The sequence below is a fragment of the Salmo salar genome, chromosome ssa01 (genome assembly GCF_905237065.1).
Source record: "Salmo salar chromosome ssa01, Ssal_v3.1, whole genome shotgun sequence".
In the NCBI taxonomy this organism is placed as follows: Eukaryota; Metazoa; Chordata; class Actinopteri; order Salmoniformes; family Salmonidae; genus Salmo; species Salmo salar.
The window spans coordinates 148,830,499-148,853,454 of record NC_059442.1 but is presented as its reverse complement, the minus strand read 5'-3'; the positions used below and the strand labels follow the sequence as shown (position 1 = coordinate 148,853,454).

Here is a 22,956-nt window from a genome sequence, read left to right as displayed (position 1 = left end):
TAGGAGTGTGCATGCATTGAGTTATTTTGGCTGATCAGTGGAGTTTATGGTGCTACAGATGACAATCTGTTGGCCTTCCATTTGGGACTAATATAAGTCTACTGATCAACAACATTTGCATAGAAGCATCACTCCAGCATGTCACACCCGTATGGAAGGACATCATATAGGCACAGCTCTTTAGTTTTTTAGTTGTCAGGACTCCTCTGTAAACAACTCAGCTTCTAGGATAATTTGAAACGACTCAATTGACCTGTCGAGATGGGCAGGTTGTAACTTGATCCTACTGCTACGATTGGATAGAGCAAGGCTGTAAATCTGCTCCCTTTCACGTCTCTTCACATCTCTCTCCATCGCTCATATGATAACTAGCTCAATGGCAATGACATTCGCTAACAAGCCATACATTTCCAGATTAGAGCGTGGTTCAGTTTTGTTTGCCTCGAAGTGAGCATAGAAGGTATTTAGCTTGGTCTGGTAGGCTCGTGTCACTGGGCAGCTCGCGGCTGGCTTTCCCTTTGTAATCCATGATAGTTTGCAAGCCCTGCCACATTGGACGAGTGTCAAAGCCGGTGTAGTAGGATTTGAGCTTTAGTCCTGTGTTGATGATTTGCCTGTTTGATGGTTCGTCGGAGGGCATAACAGTATTTCTTATAAGTGTCCGGATTAGTGTTCCGCTCCTTGAAAGCGGCAGCTTTAGCTCAGTGCGGATGTTGCCTGTAATTCATGGCTTCTGTTTGGGATATGTACGTACGGTCACTGTGGGGACAACGTTGTCGATGCAGTTATTAATAAAGCCGCTGACTGATGTGGTAACTAGAGTCCTGCAGCTTAGTATCCGCTTCATCGGACCAATTCCATATTGAGCATGTCATTAGAACTTCCTGTTTTGAGTTTTTGCTTGTAAACAGGAATCAGGAGGATAGAGTTATGGTCAGATTTGCCAAATAGAGGGCGAGGGAGAGCTTTATATGTATTTATGTGTGTGGAGTAGAGGTGATCTAGAGTTTTTTTCACCTCTAGTTGCACAGGTGACATGCTGTAGATATGAGGTAAGACGGATGTCAGTTTCCCTGCATTAAAATCACCGGCCACATTTTCTTGTTGGTTTATGGCCCTATACAGCTCATTGAATGCAGTCTTAGTGTCAGCATCGGTTTGTAGTGGTAAATGCACAACTACTGTATGAAAAATATAGAAACTCTTTTGGTAAATAATATGGTCTACAGCTGATGAGTTATTCTAACTCAGGCCAGCAGAAGCTCTAGACTTCCTTAATATTAGAGATGGGACACCAGCTGTTGTAAACAGAGACACACACCTCCAACTTTGAGCTTACCCGACGCTGCCGTTCTGTCCTGCCGCCGGTGCATAGAAAAACCAGCTGTATATTATCCATGTCCTTGTTCAGCCACGACTCAGAGAAACATAAGATATTAGTTCTTCAGGTCCCATTGCTAGGATAGACTCGAACGGAGCTCTTCCAGTTTGTTCTCCAGTGATTGTACGTTCGCCAATAGAACGGAGGGTAGAGGCGGTTTATGTACTTGCCGACGTAGTTTCGTCAGGGTGCCTGCACGTCAACCTCTCTTACGCCGTCTCTTTCTCTTCTGAGTGGTGGGGATTAGGGCCTGGTCTGGGGTGAGCAGTATGTCCTGCGCCGCCGACTCATTGAAGTAGAAATCTTCATCCAAATCGAGGTTGGGGATCGCTGTTCTGATGATGTCCAGAAGCTTTTTTTGGTCATAGGAGACGATGGTGGAAACATTATGTACAAAAAAGTTAAAGCTGCAATATGAAATGTTTTGGGTGACCTGACCAAATTCACATAGAAATGTGCATTATAGATTTGTCATTCTCATTGAAAGCAAGTCTAAGAAGCGGTAGATCTGCTCTATGACCGATATTTCGCTGCTTCCTGTTCTTAAATTTAGTTTTTGCGTCTTCTACTTTCGGTTTTTGAACACTAGCCTCAAACAGCTGAAAATACAATATTCTTGGTTATGGAAAATATATTTCACAGCGGTTTAGAATATGGTACAATAATTCTCTACAGAATACTGCTTGTTTTGTCACATAAACTGAAATTAGACAAACTATTAGAATTTTAGCAACCAAGAAATGGCGGAGCGATTCCTGCATAGTGCACCTTTTAAGATCAGCACAATAAAACACAAAATTGCAGAATTGATCATGAACCCGTATGATGGCCGCTATCTCATCCAGCTCCATTCTATCCTCCATTTCTCTCTGTTTGTCTGTGTAGACTGATATCAAACACACCACTGCTTTGATCCTGTGGGTTGATTTTTGTCTTTTATCAACCAACCAGATAAGAAACTGCTTTATATTCAATAGCAGCTCTGTGATTGGTGGATAGTGGCTGTATTGAACTATCATTGTCAGAATGAGAGCAGCCGATTGGCTGAGGGCGACAGTAGTGATGAAAGCCTCGGTGGAGGCAGGGAAAGGGTTACTCCCGGCCATTGAAAGAGAGTAACCTCTGGCTGGTGGATGCAGGGCCAGGCAGCAGCCATGTGAATAGGCTGCCCTCTGGTTGTGAGGAATGGAAGCACATGTTTTCATCTTAGTTGAAAATACCTAACTAGGCTACATGCTACATGCTCTCTTCCACATTAACCCTTAACTCCTGTAATACTAGGCCCCACAGAGTATCTGTCATATTTTCTGAGTGCTATTTCACACAGGGTGAATCACCATGTCAAATCATGTAATCTCCAGAGAGCTTCCCTCTTTTCCCACCAGTCTCTCTCCCAATCTCTCTCCCTTTTCCTCCCTCCTTTTCTCTCTTCCTCCTTCCCCTCTATTTTAAGTTTATGGGTAATGTAAGTCAGAGAGCTGTAAAGGGAGAGGCCAGAGGGCTTCCATCCATCCTCACTCCTTTACAGGAAGTCATCCTGTGACAGCATTCTGTGGTTGTCATGATCCCTGTTGCCATGGTCACACTACATTGCTGCCATAGAAATGGAAAGAATAGAAGGTGCTTGGAAGTGCTAACCCTGGAAATTTGACTGGTAAACTCATGGGTACACTTGCAATAGCTGCCTGGTATAGTCCCCGGCTTAAAACAAATGACTTTCTGTTATGAGATGCAGAGTAAGACAAGTTGTTTTGCACATATCTTATTGCTTTTTTGTTTTCATGGCAGGCTGAAGGAGAGTGCGGCAGCTCTGTCATGGTCAGAAACTCTTCCTTTCTAGAACCTGACCATTAAAGTATTTTCATACACGTTGAATGGGGACTCCACTTCCCAGTCACTCCATATTTGCTCATGTGCATTTAAGTTGTGGCATTCAAGAAACTGGCGTAGGGAGTTGGGTGAGAAAAAATATATTTCATATTCTTGCTGATTTGGGAGGGCTATGTAGGAATAGACATCTGCAGCAGTGATCCACTGAGATTGGAGCAGTAGGTTTTCAGCCACATACTCTCCTTCCCCAACAAAGCTCAGCCTGACCCAAAGTTGCTGAGGTTGGGCTGCATAGCCCCCAGGATTGGGAACCATGATGGAAAACTTGCTCAGTTGTGATAAGAGAGGGGGACCACAGCACCTAGACCGCATTCTGACATTGTGTGTTACTAGGTTACCACATTTGGCTCACAGCAAAAACGTGACCATTTTCAAAAACTATTTTCTTGTCTGCTTGTTTTAGTCAATTACAAAGCTACATTTAAGAAAATGACTGTCTAAAGATTACTTTTCAACATTGCCTGCTCCCTAGCGTTCTCACTACTTAGAAAAACATGATATTGTAGTGCTTCCCTTATGCCACTTTTCATGACTGCTAGCAGCCATGTGAGTGCTAGCTAGCAACCGACCAGAACATTAAGCTAGCCAAGACCAACAACACAGACTATACAGCTACAAGTAGTGAGTAGAGTTACAAACAGACTATACAGCTACAAGTAGTGAGTAGAGTTACAAACAGACTATACAGCTACAAGTAGTGAGTAGAGTTACAAACAGACTATACAGCTACAAGTAGTGAGTAGAGTTACAAACAGACTATACAGCTACAAGTAGTGAGTAGAGTTACAAACAGACTATACAGCTACAAGTAGTGAGTAGAGTTACAAACAGACTATACAGCTACAAGTAGTGAGTAGAGTTACAAACAGACTATACAGCTACAAGTAGTGAGTGGAGTTACAAACAGACTATACTAAACAAGTTAAATGTCTTGCCAGAGAAGTTGTAAAAAATAACGGCTGCGGCTCTATTTTGCCAGATGTTGTGCTATGCAACTCATCACTGACCGGATGTGACAATTATGGTCGTGATAAAGGCCTATGCAATGTATTTCTGTAATGTCAGTTGAGTTGAGTCAACACATCACAGGTTGAAGGGTACACTTCCTGCTTTTACTTCCTGGCCTGGGTACACTCAAAATGACTGCAAGTCCATGCATTATGCCATCATTGACTCTTCCTATTCATTCTATTTCTATGGTTACTGCACTTTCAGGGTCATAGAAATAACTGTGACAGAGAGAAAATAAGTAGGGATGGAGACTATTTGCATTAACCTCATACTCTGTCCTAGTGTGACTAGTAGAGGTGAAGGGGCTTGTTGATCAGTGGGTTTACTAGTTGAGGTTTAGTAACTGAATATACTGACTGTGTGATAGCAAGTTGAGATCTGGTACATTTGGTGGTAGATGTATTGATGTGGTGATAGTATGTCACCCCCTTAATAGACTTGATATTTTACTGATGTGTTGTTGTGTAAAGTTAATGATATCTGTTAATGTCTTTCTCTCGCGCCATGTGTCTAGGCTGAGTCTGGGTATGGTTCAGAGTCCAGTCTGAGAAGACATGGCTCTATGGTGTCTCTCACGTCTGCTACCAGCGGCTACTCCACCACATCCACCTCCTCCTTCAAGGTGAGTCTTGACTTAACACACACACAGAAGGCTGTACTTTCAGCTGACATTAACCCAGTGCAATTATCAAACGCCCGCTCGTTTTTTTGACCTGTTAAAGCTGGTGCTTTTCTGTTGTGCCAGGATTGGTAATTTACCGGTCTTACTGTATATGAGCTCGCTTGCGTTGAGGTGGGAGTGGTGGCAATATCTGAGGTGTGTCCTTAGAAATGTGCGCCAACGTGCCAAATTCAGGCAGCGCTGGTGGGGATATTTAAGACGATCCAAAAGCTGGTCTTTGCGGTAACGAGGCATGGATTTTGACAGTGGAAATGCAGTCTATCCAGCCGTGACGCACAGTGCCCATGGAAAAAGAGATGTGCCTTTTGTGCCTGTAAACCTTGTGAATATAGAAACATAAACAAAAGTTTTTTCCCGTTTCATTTGATTAAAAACAAAGCGTAGCCTCCTTTCAATGAAGGCTGGTTATTTATGTTTGTGTCCTGCCCAATGCATTCGCCAAGTAGTCAAGACTGTTATGAAGACTTGGGCTCGTAAAACCGCCTTGAAATAAATCTTAATCACCAAAGCTTTATTAAAAGACCAAGCTTGGGAGTATCCCCTTTTTATTTATGTAGGCTATTATACTTTATTTTAGCCAGCTCCAGTTATTATTTTGGATGTGTGTAAAACATCAGGGGACGAGAAATTATGTAATTTGGTGACACTCATATTTAGAAAATGTTTTAGTTATTGCTTGTTTTGTTTGATTAAAAAACAAGCCCTTACAGGCTACCCTTACCCTACTAAAACGAAATCTGGTTCAACAGCAATGAGCCTGGTGTCTTACCCTGGCCATGCATTAGCCAAGGAGCCTGTCCATGAAACGTTTCTAAATGGTCTACTCCTGAGGCTTTTGCATTATTCACACAGGCCTACCTGCAGTGCAGAGGCTACTGCATTCGGCCTGTATCCATCCCCGTTTCTGTAGAGCGCCTCTCTTGTTCAGTTACCAAAGACGCGCTCCTCCAAACATATTCAAATAGTTCAGTCCTATAATGCCATATCAACGGTAGGCCTAGGCTATATCTTACTTGTTTAGGACGTGCCTCACATACAATACTCTTGTAAATTGTATTGTATTTTTTATTTGAGAAGTGCGATGCGTAAAGCCCTATACTCATTGAAGCCAATTACAACGCTGTCCAGTGTCAACACAACACTATATTGAGCAAACACTGGATTCTTTTTGACTGTTTGTTGCTATTACTCGTTACTAGCCTATGCTATTTAATAAACCATATCAATCCACAATGGACTAGGAAGAGAATATTCTGTGCCCCCATCTGAATTGGAGTTGATGACAACGCAAAGACCGTCAATAACCTACAGAACATAAAATGAAACGTGGATTAAGCTATGAAACGTGGATTAAGCTATGAAACGTGGATTAAGCTATGAAACGTGGATTAAGCTATGAAACGTGGATTAAGCTATGAAACGTGGATTAAGCTATGAAACGTGTCGATTGGTCAGTGAGTGGCCAGGCCCTCGTCACAACTATTCATCAAAACCTGTCCCTTTCACGCTACAGCCTACTATTGAGCTCATTATTGAAACATATTTCTGACACAGCCCCAGACCTACCATTGCCTTAAGTTCCTTAAAATAGAGCCCAGGGTGTTTGCTGACCATGTGTTCCCGTTTGGTTCTGAAGGGCCACAGCCTGAGGGAGAAGCTGGCAGAGATGGAGACGTTCCGAGACATCCTGTGCAGACAGGTGGACACGCTGCAGAAATACTTTGACGGCTGCGCCGATGCCGTCTCCAAGGACGAGTTGCAGAGAGACACAAGTAAGACCATCAATGAATCAATCAATCAGATGCATTTGTCAATCAAGTCTTCAGCGCTAACTAGACAGCCACCCAGGCCTAGTATTATGAGGTCTAGTCTAACTAGACAGCCACCCAGGCCTAGTATTATGAGGTCTAGTCTAACTAGTCTAAGTAGACAGCCACCCAGGCCTAGTATTATGAGGTCTAGTCTAACTAGTCTAAGTAGACAGCCACCCAGGCCTAGTATTATGAGGTCTAGTCTAACTAGTCTAACTAGACAGCCACCCAGGCCTAGTATTATTAGGTCTAGTCTAACTAGACAGCCACCCAGGCCTTGTATTATGAGGTCTAGTCTAACTAGACAGCCACCCAGGCCTTGTATTATGAGGTCTAGTCTAACTAGACAGCCACCCAGGCCTAGTATTATTAGGTCTAGTGGGAAGAGAAATCACATGCAGTTGATCTGTGAGACCAAACCCAATGGGTTCCTACTTATTGCTGCAAACTGTTGAACATAAAATATTACCTAACTCAAAGAACATTGGAATACCATAAAAATAAGAAATGCCAAACGTGTGGATCATGAAAATATTTTGCTTTGGGGAAACATTTGCAGAATCTTTAGAGGAATGTGTTCCGTCAGCCCCCTTATTGAGATGCAGGTTTTCCAGTCTCTTTCCTCTCTCGCTCTGTTTCTCTCCCTCTCTTTCTCCCTCCCGCTCTCTCCTTCTCTCGCTCTCCTTCCCACTTTCTCAGCTTTCCTCTAACCCCCTCTCTCTCTCCCCTCTTTCTCTTGCTCTCTCTCCCTCTTTCCATCATCCCTCTTTCTTTGGGCTGCCTGAACATTTGCTCATGGTAGAGTTTGTGCGTTGTCATCGTGCCAAACAACAGCTGTCAATGACCACAGACAATCAAACAGTTCCCATCAAGTCCCTCCCTCTATCCCCCCTCTCATCTCTCTCGCTTCCTCCGTCCATCCCTCGCTCCTGCAGAAGAAGCCAGGGCATTGTTGTGGCATTGAGTACAGTAGAGTTCTGTTAGCCTGCCATGCTCTGTGGCTGGGTGCATGCATAAGCAACTCTTGGCACTACCCTACTCTGGCTCTGTTGGTGGCTCTGCAGTGAACTGTATGACCATGGCTGACTTCTCACTCTCTTTCTCTCTCAAGTTGTGGATGATGATGAGGATGATTTCCCCAACACTCGCTCAGATGGAGAGTTCATCCACAACAACAACGGCAGCAAGGAGAAGCGTAAGTGAAGCAGAATACCTTCTAAAGAAAAGTTACGTTTCCACTTCCTTCAAACTTTGATCAGTTTATTTTTTAGCATTCTGTCTGAAAAAGCAAGTGTAGTTCTTGTTCTCTTATCTAATGGACAGAGAAGGCTTTGGGACTGGAGAAACATTTTAAAAAGGCTCATTCTGTCTTAAATCAATGTTTCAAACATCTATTTTAACAAATATTCCTCTCCTGCTCAGTATTCCAGTCTCTGAGCCCTAAGGACATCAATGGGATAGATTTTAAAGGCGAAGCCATCACGTTCAAGGCCACCACAGCTGGGATCCTGGCCACCCTGTCCCACTGCATCCACCTGATGGTGAAGAGAGAGGACAGCTGGCAGAAGAGACTGGACAAGGAGCTGGAGAAGAGGAGGAGGACAGAGGAGGGCTACAAGTCTGCTCTCTCTGAGCTCAAGAAGAAGTCTCACTTCAGAGGCCCTGATTACGAGGTGAGAAGACTGCAAGACAGACTGAGTCAGTCTTTATCTTTCTCAGCTGTTCTTCTGTTCAGTTGTATGGTTTGTCAGTTCTATGATTGTTTTTAAAGTAGGTGAAAATACATCTCAGTCTCATCCTCAGGTAATCAATGCCATGTTACTCTTCTCTTTATCCTTATTTTCCTCCTCTCCCCCCCCCCCCTCCAGGAGGGGCCTAACAGCCTGATCAATGAGGACGAGTTTTTTGATGCAGTTGAAGCAGCTCTGGACAGACAAGACAAGATAGAGGAACAGGTACCAGAACAAGGGCAAAACCCCTCGGCCTCAATTGGTATAGAATACCTCTCATTCTATAATAATAATGATACGTCTTCGTATTCCATTGAGTACATATGTTTGATCCTGGCCCTGTGTGTGTGTCTAGTCTCACACTGAGAAGTTGAGGATACAGAGGTCCAGTCCAGTTCCTCCAGGAGATGTCTACTCCATCATGGGATCACACAGATTTGCCGACAAGGTTATTCACCTCTATTAGTCCTGAGCACCTTACTTTAACTATCACCATCATTCTCTCCCTTTCATTCGTCCTCTCCCCCCACCTCTCTCTCTCTTTTCTCTCTCTACTCTGATTGTCGTCTGTCTGCGTCTGTCTGTGGGTCTGTCTGTGTCTCTCTGTCGGTGTGTGTCTGTCTTTCTGTCTGTCGGGGTGTGTCTCTGTCTGTCGGGGGGTGTGTCTCTGTCTGTCGGGGGGTGTGTCTCTGTCTGTCGGGGGGTGTGTCTCTGTCTGTCGGGGGGTGTGTCTCTGTCTGTCGGGGGGTGTGTCTCTGTCTGTCGGGGGGGTGTGTCTCTGTCTGTCGGGGGGTGTGTCTCTGTCTGTCGGGGGGTGTCTCTGTCTGTCGGGGGGTGTCTCTGTCTGTCGGGGGGTGTGTCTCTGTCTGTCGGGGGGGTGTCTCTGTCTGTCGGGGGGTGTCTCTGTCTGTCGGGGGGGTGTGTCTCTGTCTGTCGGGGGGTGTGTCTCTGTCTGTCGGGGGGGTGTGTCTCTGTCTGTCGGGGGGTGTGTCTCTGTCTGTCGGGGGGTGTGTCTCTGTCTGTCGGGGGGTGTGTCTCTGTCTGTCGGGGGTGTGTCTCTGTCTGTCGGGGGGTGTGTCTCTGTCTGTCGGGGGGTGTGTCTCTGTCTGTCGGGGGTGTGTGTCTCTGTCTGTCGGGGGTGTGTGTCTCTGTCTGTCGGGGGTGTGTGTCTCTGTCTGTCGGGGGGGTGTGTCTCTGTCTGTCGGGGGTGTGTCTCTGTCTGTCGGGGGGTGTGTCTCTGTCTGTCGGGGGTGTGTGTCTCTGTCTGTCGGGGGGGTGTGTCTCTGTCTGTCGGGGGGTGTATCTCTGTCTGTCGGGGGGTGTGTCTCTGTCTGTCGGGGGGTGTGTCTCTGTCTGTCGGGGGGTGTGTCTCTGTCTGTCGGGGGGTGTGTCTCTGTCTGTCGGGGGGGTGTGTCTCTGTCTGTCGGGGGGTGTGTCTCTGTCTGTCGGGGGGTGTGTCTCTGTCTGTCGGGGGGGTGTGTCTCTGTCTGTCGGGGGGTGTGTCTCTGTCTGTCGGGGGGTGTGTCTCTGTCTGTCGGGGGTGTGTCTCTGTCTGTCGGGGGGTGTGTCTCTGTCTGTCGGGGGGTGTGTCTCTGTCTGTCGGGGGTGTGTCTCTGTCTGTCGGGGGGTGTGTCTCTGTCTGTCGGGGGGGTGTGTCTGTCTGTCGGGGGTGTCTCTGTCTGTCGGGGTGCGTGTCTCTGTCTGTCGGTGTGCGTGTCTCTGTCTGTCGGTGTGCGTGTCTGTCGGTGTGTGTGTGTGTGTGTGTGTGTGTGTGTGTCGGTCTGTCTGTCTGTCGGGGTGTGCGTGTGTGTCTTCTGTCTGTCGGTGTGTGCGTGTGTGTCTTTCTGTCTGTCGGTGTGTGCGTGTGTGTCTTTCTGTCTGTCGGTGTGTGCGTGTGTGTGTGTCGGTGTGTGCGTGTGTGTCTTTCTGTCTGTCGGTGTGTGCGTGTGTGTGTGTCGGTGTGTGCGTGTGTGTGTGTCGGTGTGTGCGTGTGTGTCTTTCTGTCTGTCGGTGTGTGTGCCTTTCTGCCTGTCTATCTCTCTGCCTGCCTGTCTGTATCTCTCTGCCTGCCTGTCTGTATCTCTCTGCCTGTCTGTCTGTATCTCTCTATCTCTCTGCCTGTCTGTCTGTATCTCTCTGTCTGTATCTCTCTGTCTGTATCTCTCTGTCTGTATCTCTCTGTCTGTCTGTCTGTATCTCTCTGCCTGTCTGTCATGTCCTTTCCTTTAGCCACATAGTCACTCTCCTCTGATAGTCACTCCCCCTCAGGAAGTCCACAGATTCAGCTCTGAGGTAACTGCTCCGTGGCAGTGTAGTGCCCCCCACAGGACTGGCTGAATTACTACACTTTCATCCCACAGGCATCTGTCTCTTTCAGCATGATGCTAGCTTCCAGCATGATGTTGGCTGCCCCTCTGACGATGCTATGTTGCTGTTGAGATAATACTGTATTGTCTGTTAGCACACAGATTTACTGGCCTCTGCATGTCATCGCGGCTACCTCACAATACAAGCGTTGGCTTGTCTTTCCTGTATCACTTTTGTATTTATCGGTGAGCATTTCTCTCTCTGACCTTTAACCCTGTCTGTCCCTTCCTCTTCCTGGTTGACTGTGATAGGTGGAGGAGATGGTGCAGAATCACATGACCTACTCGCTGCAGGATATGGGCGGAGACGCCAACTGGCAGCTGGTGGTGGAGGAAGGAGAGATGAAGGTAGGAGAGAGGGGGAGAGCGAGAGGAGAGAGGTGATGGTTATATTGCCACTGTCAGTCTTGTTATACAAATTAATACAAATGTACATGAATAATACATATGCCCCCATCATCTAAGCCAACTGGAGCAGTTTGAGTCCCACACACACATACCTGCACATCTGTTTAAACATCTTCCATCTGTATGTATGTTGTGAAGGTGTACAGGAGAGAGGTAGAGGAGAACGGTATCGTCCTGGACCCCCTGAAGGCCACTCACTCTGTAAAGGGAGTGACAGGACACGAGGTGTGCCACTATTTCTGGGACACAGATGTACGCAACGACTGGGAAAGTAAGTTTCATCTGAACAGTAAAGTTGGTATATCTGGCACTACAGTTTTCTTTTTTTCTTAGATTTTTTTAAATGTAAAACAGCATCGCAACAGCAATGCAGAAACAAACAAAAAACAGTTGCCATAAGGTAAGTACAGTACAATATATGAAAGCAATTATGATAGACTTTTTACCATTTACCAAGCTATCCATTTCTCCCAGTTTCTTTTAAAAACTGTTTTTTGAATTATTAAAGCATATGTAAATCTTTCCATAGCAAAAATCTATTGACTTATACTTGGCAATTCTTCAGACTTTGGGTCTTCTACTTTTTACCAACTCCTGGTAATGACTTTTGTACTAGCGGCAAGTCAAACTTAAATCAAGTATCTATCACTGTTAGTCACAACTTCTGGAACATTGCCAAGGTACATTACAGGGCAAGTTCTAGAGACTTCATGTCCCAGCATATCTTCTATTACAGAACATACTTTCTCCCAGAACACTGTTCATTTCTTACATTCCCAAAAGATGTGTGGTTGTCATCTACATGGTCACACAGACACCAGCATGGTTGTTGTTTACCTAGCGGTGCTTTATGATTCTAGGTGTGATATATTTTTCCAACAAAATCCATGTTCTTACGTTTGTAGAAGTATGTTGTGTTTTGCATATATTGTCCCAATCTTCCTCTGAAATATCAGTCTTTAATTCCTTTACCTATTTTGCTTTAATATAAAAGGTTGAATCTTTTCTAGAAGCAATCAGGTCATGACAGAGTGAAGAAATTGTGTTGGATGTTCCTGGTTTATATAACATTTCGAATGACATGATAGTCCCATTTGGTATTGTATCTTTCATTTTGATCGATTTTCCCCATACCAAAATTCACCTTTAAATTCTGAAAATGTAAGAGCTCCCGAGTGGCGCATCGGTTTAAGGGACTGCATCTCAGTGCTAGAGGCGTCACTACAGACCCTGGTTAGATTCCAGGTTGAATCACAACCGGCCGTGATTAGGAGTCCCCATAGGCCGGCGCACAATTGGCTCGGCGTCATCCGGGTTTGGCCGGGGTAGGCCATCATTGTAAATAAGTGTTTGTTCTTAACTGACTCACCTAGTTAAATAAAATAAAAAGAGCTTTCTGTCCTCTGCAATGGTACAAAATTCTGTCATGCCTAGGGCTGTGACGGTCACGAAATTCTGTCATGCCTAGGGCTGTGACGGTCACGAAATTCTGTCATGCCTAGGGCTGTGACGGTCACGAAATTCTGTCATGCCTAGGGCTGTGACGGTCACGAAATTCTGTCATGCCTAGGGCTGTGACCCTCTTCATGCCTAGGGCTGTGACGGTCACGAAATTCTGTCATGCCTAGGGCTGTGATGCCTAGGGCTGTGACGGTCACGAAATTCTGTCATGCCTAGGGCTGTGACGGTCACGAAATTCTGTCATGCCTAGGGCTGTGACGGTCACGAAATTCTGTGATGCCTAGGGCTGTGATGCCTAGGGCTGTGACGGTCACGAAATTCTGTCATGCCTAGGGCTGTGACGGTCACGAAATTCTGTCATGCCTAGGGCTGTGACGGTCACGAAATTCTGTCATGCCTAGGGCTGTGACGGTCACGAAATTCTGTCATGCCTAGGGCTGTGATGCCTAGGGCTGTGACGGTCACGAAATTCTGTCATGCCTAGGGCTGTGACGGTCACGAAATTCTGTCATGCCTAGGGCTGTGACGGTCACGAAATTCTGTCATGCCTAGGGCTGTGATGCCTAGGGCTGTGACGGTCACGAAATTTCATCAGCCGGTGATTGTCAAGCAAATAACTGTTGATCTCACGGTAATTGACCGTAATTAACATAAACACATTTAGCATGTCCTGGCTTCCACAAGCCACTGATGCAGAACTTTGGAACATCTACATTTCAGAAAGTCTAATAAATCCAGGTAATATAGCCTACACCTTCACAACAAATCCATTATTTATTTTAGACATGTCTAAAGAAGCATGATATGAAGAAAATGTAGTCTATTTCAGAACCACAGAATAGCATACTCTGAGTTGTCCTTATGTTAGGTCCTGATCTGGCCATGCCAAATGGCTGTGGGCTACACTACTTCATTTAGCAGACAAGATTTGCTTCGACTTCCGTGGCATTATTTTATAGTATGAAGAATACAATTGAACAAAGCAGAATAAAATAGAAAGGATATTTTCTCCAAACAATTTGAGGGAGTGCGCACATGCGGCTATTCTGTGTTGAGCGGTTAACAAAGAAATAGGTATTCCTATTTAGAGTTATTAATGTAACTTTAGTTGTTCTATAAACGTTGGGCTATATGTTTAGATTAGTAATACATTGTAAGGCTGCATGATGCGACTCTAATGATGATTTGTAAAAAGTATCTTGAAAGGCATGAGTTCTGCTTTGTTTTTGCGCAGGCTGTACACACATCAGTCACTCATTCACCATTTGACAAGCACTTGATAATGCCTAAAATTTCCTGCCGGCATCCCCTTTGTGTAGCCGTAAATAAATTCTTTAGGCCCTAATCTACGGATTTCATACGACTAGGAATACAGATATGCGTCTGTTGGTCACAGATGCCTTAAAAAAAGGTAGGGTCGTGGGTCAGAGAACCAGTCAGTATCTGGTGTGACCATTTGCCTCATGCAGCACAGCACATCTATTTCTCAGAGAGTTGATCAGCCTGTTGATTGTGGCTGTGGAATGTTGTCCCACTCCTCTTCAATGGCTGTGTGAACTTGCTGGATATTTGCAGGAACTGGAACACGCTGTCGTATACGTGCTCAATGGGTGACGTCTGAGTATGCAGGCCATGAAAGAACTGGGACATTTTCAGCTTCCAGGAATTGTGTACAGATCCTTGCGACATGGGGCCGTGCATTATCATGCTGAAACATGAGGTGGTGGCAGCGGATTGTGACAATGGGCCTCAGGATCTCGGCACGGTGTCTCTGTGCATTCATTCAAATTGCAATCGATAAAATGCAATTGTTTTCGTTGTCCGTCGCTTATGCTTGCCCACACCATAACCCCACCGCCCCCATGGGGCACTCCGTTCACAACATTGACATCAGCAAACCCCTTGCCCACACGACGCCATACACAATGTCATTCATCTGTTAAGAGAAGACTTCTCCAGCGTGCCAGTGGCCATCGAAGGTCAACATTTGCCCACTGAAGTTGGTTACGATGCCGAACTGCAGTCAGGTCAAGACCGTGGTGAGGACGACGAGCACGCAGATGAGCTTCGCTGAGACGCTGAATAAAAGCTTCACTGACAAAACTACACATTTGGGCTTTTATTGTCCCTCAGCAGGAGGTGCACCTGTGAAATGATCCTTGATAGTAATTTGTCCCAGAGGTTGAACTGTTTTGGGGGGACCTCTACTGGTAGAGAGGCAATAAATACAGCAGTCTATGGACTATTCATTTTCACTGCCTTTATTCTAGAGCTGAAATCTAAGGGAAGAAGTGACCATCTCTCTATATCTTCATGAATATTTTGGATAGTTGGCTTATTTGTTATAGCTTTGTAATGTATTGTGTTAGGTTTACCCCTATACTTTGTTATAGCTTTGTTAGGTTTACCCCTATACTTTGTTATAGCTTTGTTAGGTTTACCCCTATACTTTGTTATACTTTGTTAGGTTTACCCCTATACTTTGTTAGGTTTACCCCTATACTTTGTTATACTTTGTTAGGTTTACCCCTATACTTTGTTAGGTTTACCCCTGTACTTTGTTATACTTTGTTAGGTTTACCCCTATACTTTGTTATAGCTTTGTTAGGTTTACCCCTATACTTTGTTATAGCTTTGTTAGGTTTACCCCTATACTTTGTTATACTTTGTTAGGTTTACCCCTATACTTTGTTAGGTTTACCCCTATACTTTGTTATACTTTGTTAGGTTTACCCCTATACTTTGTTAGGTTTACCCCTGTACTTTGTTATACTTTGTTAGGTTTACCCCTATACTTTGTTATACTTTGTTAGGTTTACCCCTATACTTTGTTATACTTTGTTAGGTTTACCCCTATACTTTGTTATAGCTTTGTTAGGTTTACCCCTATACTTTGTTATATTTTGTTAGGTTTACCCCTATACTTTGTTAGGTTTACCCCTATACTTTGTTATACTTTGTTAGGTTTACCCCTATACTTTGTTATACTTTGTTAGGTTTACCCCTATACTTTGTTATACTTTGTTAGGTTTACCCCTATACTTTGTTATACTTTGTTAGGTTTACCCCTATACTTTGTTATAGCTTTGTTAGGTTTACCCCTATACTTTGTTATAGCTTTGTTAGGTTTACCCCTATACTTTGTTATAGCTTTGTTAGGTTTACCCCTATACTTTGTTAGGTTTACCCCTATACTTTGTTATAGCTTTGTTAGGTTTACCCCTATACTTTGTTATAGCTTTGTTAGGTTTACCCCTATACTTTGTTATACTTTGTTAGGTTTACCCCTATACTTTGTTATAGCTTTGTTAGGTTTACCCCTATACTTTGTTATAGCTTTGTTAGGTTTACCCCTATACTTTGTTATAGCTTTGTTAGGTTTACCCCTATACTTTGTTATACTTTGTTAGGTTTACCCCTATACTTTGTTATACTTTGTTAGGTTTACCCCTATACTTTGTTATACTTTGTTAGGTTTACCCCTATACTTTGTTATACTTTGTTAGGTTTACCCCTATACTTTGTTATACTTTGTTAGGTTTACCCCTATACTTTGTTATAGCTTTGTTAGGTTTACCCCTATACTTTGTTATAGCTTTGTTAGGTTTACCCCTATACTTTGTTAGGTTTACCCCTATACTTTGTTATAGCTTTGTTAGGTTTACCCCTATACTTTGTTATAGCTTTGGTAGGTTTACCCCTATACTTTGTTAGGTTTACCCCTATACTTTGTTATACTTTGTTAGGTTTACCCCTATACTTTGCCGTGAAAAAATATTTACTCCATTTCTAATTTTCTCTATTTTTGCATATGTTTGATACTTAATTATCAGATCTTCAACCAAAACCTAATATTAGATTAATGGAACCTGAGTTTACAAATAACACAAAATTATACTTATTTTATTTATTTAACAAAGTTATTCAACACCCAGTTCTCCTGTGTGAGAAAGTAATTGCCCCCTTACATTCTAACTGGTTGTGCCACCTTTTAGCTGTTGATCAGTCTCTCACATCGCTGTGGAGGAATGTTGGCTCACTCTTGCATGCAGAACTGCTTTAACTCAGCGACATTTGTGGGTTTTCAAGCATAAACTGCCACACCATTTCAATTTTGATTAGGTCTGGACTTTGACTAGGCCATTCCAAAACTTCAAATTAGTTGTTTTTTAGCTAATTTCATGTAGACTTGATAGTGTGTTTTGGATCACTGTCTTGCTGCATGACCCCGCTGCGCTTCAGCTTCAGCTCACAGACGGATGGCCTGACATTCTCCTGTAGAATTCTCTGATACAGAGCAGAATTCATGGTTCTTTCTATTAACACCATATGTATATTTTATTTCCTGTAATGGGGTATAGTTAGAGTAGATTTTGTGTTTTGTATAATTTAGTTTGTATCCTGAATTGTAACCATATCCTTCTAACATATTTGTTAGTTTTGGGAGGCAAGTATTACAAACTAGCACGTCCTCAGCATACAAGCTGATTTTTATGCTATTTTCCTCGGAGGGTAATACCTTGTAGTTCCTAATGTTACCTTATCGTTTGGTGCTAGGGGCTCAATATGTAAGGCAAACAAAGCTGGGGAGGTGCACCATCCCTGGACTGCATTGTAAAGTCATTTTATTTGTCAGATGGGATCTTGATAAATGGTTTTAAAACACAGAATTGCATCTGGCACTTCAGTTTTCAATACTGTCATTTCCTGCAATGTTGCCAATCTCTGTAGTAAGGTCTCAATGTTCAATAATTCAGTGATTTATTTGATATATTCTTATTCTGGTCTCTCTTTACTGTAATTCAGCTACAATTGAGAACTTCAATGTTGTGGAGACGTTATCGGAAAATGCTGTTATCGTCTATCAGACACACAAGGTAAGAGAGAATGAGTTAAACACAGATGCCAAGGTTTCAAACCCAGACACCTTTAGCGTTTTTAAAACATTTGTTCCACTGAACATCCCACCACAATAGACATTTTAATTGCATAAAGAGTGCCTTTTAAGTGTGTTTACTAAATGACTGAAAGTAAAACCTACGTGTGTGTGTGTTGCAGAGGGTGTGGCCTGCTTCTCAGAGAGATGTGCTCTACTTGTCTGCCATGAGGAAGATCCTGGCTAACAACGAGAACGACCCTGACACCTGGCTGGTCTGCAACTTCTCTGTGGACCACGACAACGCCATGGTCAGTATAACCCCCCTACCCCTGGTGACCCAGACACCTGGCTGGTCTGCAACTTCTCTGTGGACCACGACAACGCCATGGTCAATCTCAGTCTAGTCTTTTTGGAGATGGGCTTTTCCAGGAATTCCTGATTCCCCAGACTGACCTTAATCTATTTGTGGGGGGGGCTGTTACAATAACGACCTGGTTCATCAAGGTAGAGACTAAACATGCATACAAATATTTATCTTATATTTTCTTTGGTCAATGCTTGTGAATTGATGATCTTTCATATCGTTGTCCCCCCCTCAGCCCACCAACAGGTGTGTCCGTGCCAAAATCAACATCGCCATGATCTGCCAGACCCTGGTAAGCCCACCAGAGGGCGACAGAGAGATCAGCAGAGACAACATCACCTGTAAAATCACCTACGTCGCCAACGGTGAGCTCACCTCCTAAATCACTCTGATAGCCACGACAGATGACCATGCTAGAACGGACAAATAAGCAGTATTACAATAGCCATGTAAACTCAGCAAAAAAAGAAACGTCCCTTTTTTAGGACCCTGTCTTTCAAAGATAATTTGCAAAAATCCAAATAACTTCACAAATCTTCATTGTAAAGGGTTTAAACACTGTTTCCCATGCTTGTTCAATGATCCATAAACAATTAATGAACATGCACCTGTGGAACGGTCGTTAAGACACTAACAGCTTACAGACGGTAGGCAATTAAGGTCACAGTTATGAAAACTTAGGACACTAAAGAGGCTTTTCTACTGACTCTGAAAAACACCAAAAGAAAGATACCCAGGGTCCCTGCTCATCTGCGTGAACGTGCCTTAGGCATGCTGCAAGGAGGCATGAGGACTGCAGATGTGGCCAGGGCAATAAATTGCAATGTTCGTACTGTGAGACACTTAAGACAGCGCTACAGGACCACGTGTAACCACACCTGCAAAGGATCGGTACATCTGAACATCACACCTGCGGGACAGGTACAGGATGGCAACAACAACTGCCCGAGTTACACCAGGAACGCACAATCCCTCCATCAGTGCTCAGACTGTCCGCAATAGGCTGAGAGAGGCTGGACTGCGGGCTTATAGGCCTGTTGTAAGGCAGGTCCTCACCAGACATCACCGGCAACAACGTCGCCTATGGGCACAAACCCACCGTCGCTGGACCAGACAGGACTGGCAAAAAGTGCTCTTCACTGACGAGTCGCGGTTTTGTCTCACCAGGGGTGATGGTGGGATTTGCGTTTATTGTCAAATGAATGAGCGTTACACCGAGGCCTGTACTCTGGAGCGGGATCGATTTGGAGGGTCCGTCATGGTCTGGGGCGGTGTGTCACAGCATCATCGGACTGAGCTTTTGCAGGCAACTCAACGCTGTGCGTTACAGGGAAGACATCCTCCTCCCTCATGTGGTACCCTTCCTGCAGGCTCATCCTGACATGACGCTGCAGCATGACAATGCCACCAGCCATACTGCTCGTTCTGTGCGTGATTTCCTGCAAGACAGGAATGTCAGTGTTCTGTCGTGGCCAGTGAAGAGCCCAGATCTCACGTCTGGGGACCTGTTGGATCGGAGGGTGAGGGCTAGGGACATTCCCCCCAGAAATGTCCGGGAACTTGCAGGTGCCTTGGTGGAAGAGTGGGGTAACATCTCACAGCAAGAACTGGCAAATCTGGTGCAGTCCATGAGGAGGAGATGCAATGCAGTACTTAATGCAGCTGGTGGCCACACCAGATACTGACTGTTACTTTTGATTTTGAACCCCCCCCTTTGTTCAGGGACACGTTAGTCACATGTCTGTGGAACTTGTTCAGTTTGTCTCAGTTGTTGAATCTTATGTTCATACAAATATTTACACATGTTAAGTTTGCTGAAAATAAACGCAGTTGACAGTGAGAGGACGTTTGTTTCTTTGCTGAGTTTATATACAGTACCAATAACTATGTATTCTTCAAATAGGTTTTGTGATATTTGAAGCAGGGCCAGTATCATTAGACTATATATTGTATATGAATCTACAGGTGTTGTGAATTAACCTGTTCTTTGTGATATCCTGTGTAACGTGTATTTCCTTTTCATCTAAGTGAACCCGGGAGGCTGGGCTCCTGCCTCAGTCCTGAGGGCCGTGGCCAAGAGGGAGTACCCCAAGTTCCTCAAACGTTTCACTGGCTACGTCCAGGAGAAAACATCAGTGAAACCTATTCTCTTCTGAGGTTCACAGGACTCACTACACCACTGTCCACACAAGACTGTTCCGAACATAGCATACCATGACAACCCGAACATAGCTAGCCCTCATGCTTGGTCTCTAACTTGGTCTCCAGCTAGCTTCAATGTAAGCCCTCATGCTAGCTTCAATGCTAGGTTCCCATTCTACACCTCATGCTAGTTCTTTATACTAGCTCGCTCCTCATGTTAGTTTCCTATGCTAGCTCGCATGCTAGTTTCCTATGCTAGCTCTCAAGCTAGTTCTTATGCTAGCTTCCACATTAGCTCGCATGCTAATGCAGAAAGACCTATGAGAATAGCCTAAATGTAAAAAAAATGATCCCTTTTCTGGCAGAGATATATTGATATAATATATAAATGTATGTGTTAAGAAATTTATAAGAAAGCAATTTAAGACATAAAGAAAGAACATGGCTCTATTTTAGTCCTGCTTTTTGTAGTTGTCCTTTTTTAAGAAATGGAGTGTTAATATTTTGTGTTGATTTTGCTTTTTATAATAATCAGTGGTGTCACAGCTTACTCTCATGCTGCTAATTTTTCGAGTACGACAAAACAATTTGGCCTCCTTTTTTTTCCCCCCAGAATGAATGTTGTGTTTGTAAAAAAAACAGTGTAGAGGGGTGTCATTGAACTATGACCCCTATGATATAAGACTTGACCTTTTGGTCTTTGTCTCCCTGGTGAAAACACCACTTTGCTGGTGCTGATGGAGGGACGAGACTAAAAGTTTATTTTGTTTTCAAATGTTGAAAATGTTTGTTTCTTTATTTTGGTGGTTGTACTTGAGTCAATAGCTAGGTTTCCATCCAATTGGTGATAAAGAATGAGAATTTTCCCACCAAACTGACTTGTTGATAAAAATCAGTGCGTGATGACGTAGTGCACACTATGTACTTTTTTCATGTACTGAATAAAAATCTAAAATTCCATGTCCTTCCATCGCGTTTTGACACAGCTGTTGCCATAAATAGCAAATGTGCCTACTCTTGTCTTGGCACGTGCGCTCTAGCAAACAACTCGCAGATACAGTGCTGGTAGGCTAGTCTACATGAGATTATTATGGATTAGAGCGAGAATATTTATATTTGTCAAGTTGATCATCATGTCACCGGAATAAGACCCTCTATTTATTGGAAAGGAACATCAAGCTCATCACCGTGTACTTTCATTACCCTGTAAAATTCATAATTTAGCCTATTTCATCTGTAGTCTAATAAACGGCATGGTTTCCCGAGTCGTAGTGGGAGGTCCACACACCATATCATTGTGACTCACAATATTATGGTTATATCAATATTTGTGCATAAAAGCATTTCCACCATTTCACTCATGATTAATTTTAGACACAAAGATCAACATGTTGAACGAACAAATTCTGTTGGCATTTAAAACAATTTACCGAAACTTAGTTTCTAGCACAGCTGTCGCGATTTCTTTTTTCAAATAAAAACTGGTTGGAAACGTGGTTAGTGATGACATGCTGTAGCAGCACAAGTTAGAGTTGGGGTTTTAGATATCTTCATTATAACTGTATATCATGTCAGCAACCATCTCTGCTTCAGAACTGTCTTTTTTTTATGCCTGCAGATGCTTTTTGTGACTGAATCGACTCCATATGCCTTAGACTGGGGGAGATAACCCAGTACGTTTTGGGATGGGGTAGGTGAGAGGGTGCTGATAGACAGTACACCCATATGAAATCACTAGAGAAGTGCCTAGGCCTGAGTTCCAATACCAGATTATCCTCCTCTCTTCGTTGAAATAATCAACCCTGATATGACTGAATGGAAACCTGAAACTTGACTTTCACTTCTCCAATTGGCCTGATGTTCAGTCAGTCATTACTTCTAGAAAGGGAGGAAGGAAGCAGGCCCTTTCAAGGTATTTAGACAGCTCCTATGTTTTACAGAGGACAGAAGCTTTGTCTCCTGCTGGGCACTTCAGTGAAACAATGACTGTCTCCACAGAGTGAAAACCCAAGTCTTTCATTTCAGATACCTATTTATATGAAACTAAAGGGTTTGGGGGTTAATGTCAAATTCATGTCATACCTCTTAATTGTGATATTGCAATCAGCAGAAATTGATTTTCACATAAAATATCCTTGGAGGATGTGAACTGTATGCTGGCTTTCATTCCCCAACTGATCAAGTGATTTTAACTTTGAACATTCACCAGTGTGCAAAGTCATCCAATAATTGATAGCACAATTTATGTATAAAGCCAAGTGAAGAAAAACCTGGTGGGAAAGACAATTCAAAGTCTGGTTTCCCAGACTCTGATTGAGCCCACTTCTGGACTAAAAATGCATGTTCTACATTCATTTGTCCTGGAATAGGCACAATGTGGGTCTGAGAAACTGCCCCAATATCTCTCCTATGAATTAAGTTGCACTGAATGTAAATACAAGTGGTCATGCAAAATCTTTTGGGATTGACTTAAAACCATACTGTGAAAATGTGGCACTTCTTTAGCTCTGTTTGGAAAGAAAAATTAAATTCACATTTTTCTCCAGTTCGGTGTGCTTTGAATCCTTGTTTTCCCCCCCTTCTCTCACCATCTACAAACTCAATGTCAGTAATTCTACTGAAAGCCAATAAGTCATGGTATTTGGGTTGTGACAAAATACATGTGACTAGAAAACCAGTTGACAGTGACATATGGCTTGTTGGAATGAACCTAAGGCAGGGTTTCCCAAACTCGGTTCTTGGGACCCCAAGGGGTGAACATTGTTTTTGCCCTAGTACTACACAGCCGATTTAAATAAACTAATCAAGCTTTGAGAATTTGAATCAGCTGT

The 22,956-nt window shown here is 43.7% G+C and overlaps 1 protein-coding gene across 2 annotated transcripts in view; it reads left to right on the top strand.

The window, feature by feature from the left end:
• LOC106567816 (ceramide transfer protein) overlaps positions 1 to 22,670 on the top strand; it is a 54,697-nt gene extending 32,027 nt beyond the window's left edge. For both annotated transcript variants that reach the window (XM_014137589.2, XM_014137581.2), the window contains 12 exons: positions 4,797 to 4,904; positions 6,601 to 6,736; positions 7,887 to 7,970; positions 8,198 to 8,448; positions 8,644 to 8,730; positions 8,861 to 8,953; positions 11,124 to 11,219; positions 11,418 to 11,550; positions 17,547 to 17,617; positions 17,799 to 17,927; positions 18,219 to 18,348; positions 20,012 to 22,670. In XM_014137589.2, coding sequence (XP_013993064.2) covers positions 4,797 to 4,904; positions 6,601 to 6,736; positions 7,887 to 7,970; positions 8,198 to 8,448; positions 8,644 to 8,730; positions 8,861 to 8,953; positions 11,124 to 11,219; positions 11,418 to 11,550; positions 17,547 to 17,617; positions 17,799 to 17,927; positions 18,219 to 18,348; positions 20,012 to 20,139 — 1,446 coding nt within the window. In that variant the 3' untranslated portion in view covers positions 20,140 to 22,670. The remainder of the gene's footprint in view (positions 1 to 4,796; positions 4,905 to 6,600; positions 6,737 to 7,886; positions 7,971 to 8,197; positions 8,449 to 8,643; positions 8,731 to 8,860; positions 8,954 to 11,123; positions 11,220 to 11,417; positions 11,551 to 17,546; positions 17,618 to 17,798; positions 17,928 to 18,218; positions 18,349 to 20,011) is intronic.
• The last annotated feature ends 286 nt before the right edge of the window (positions 22,671 to 22,956 follow it).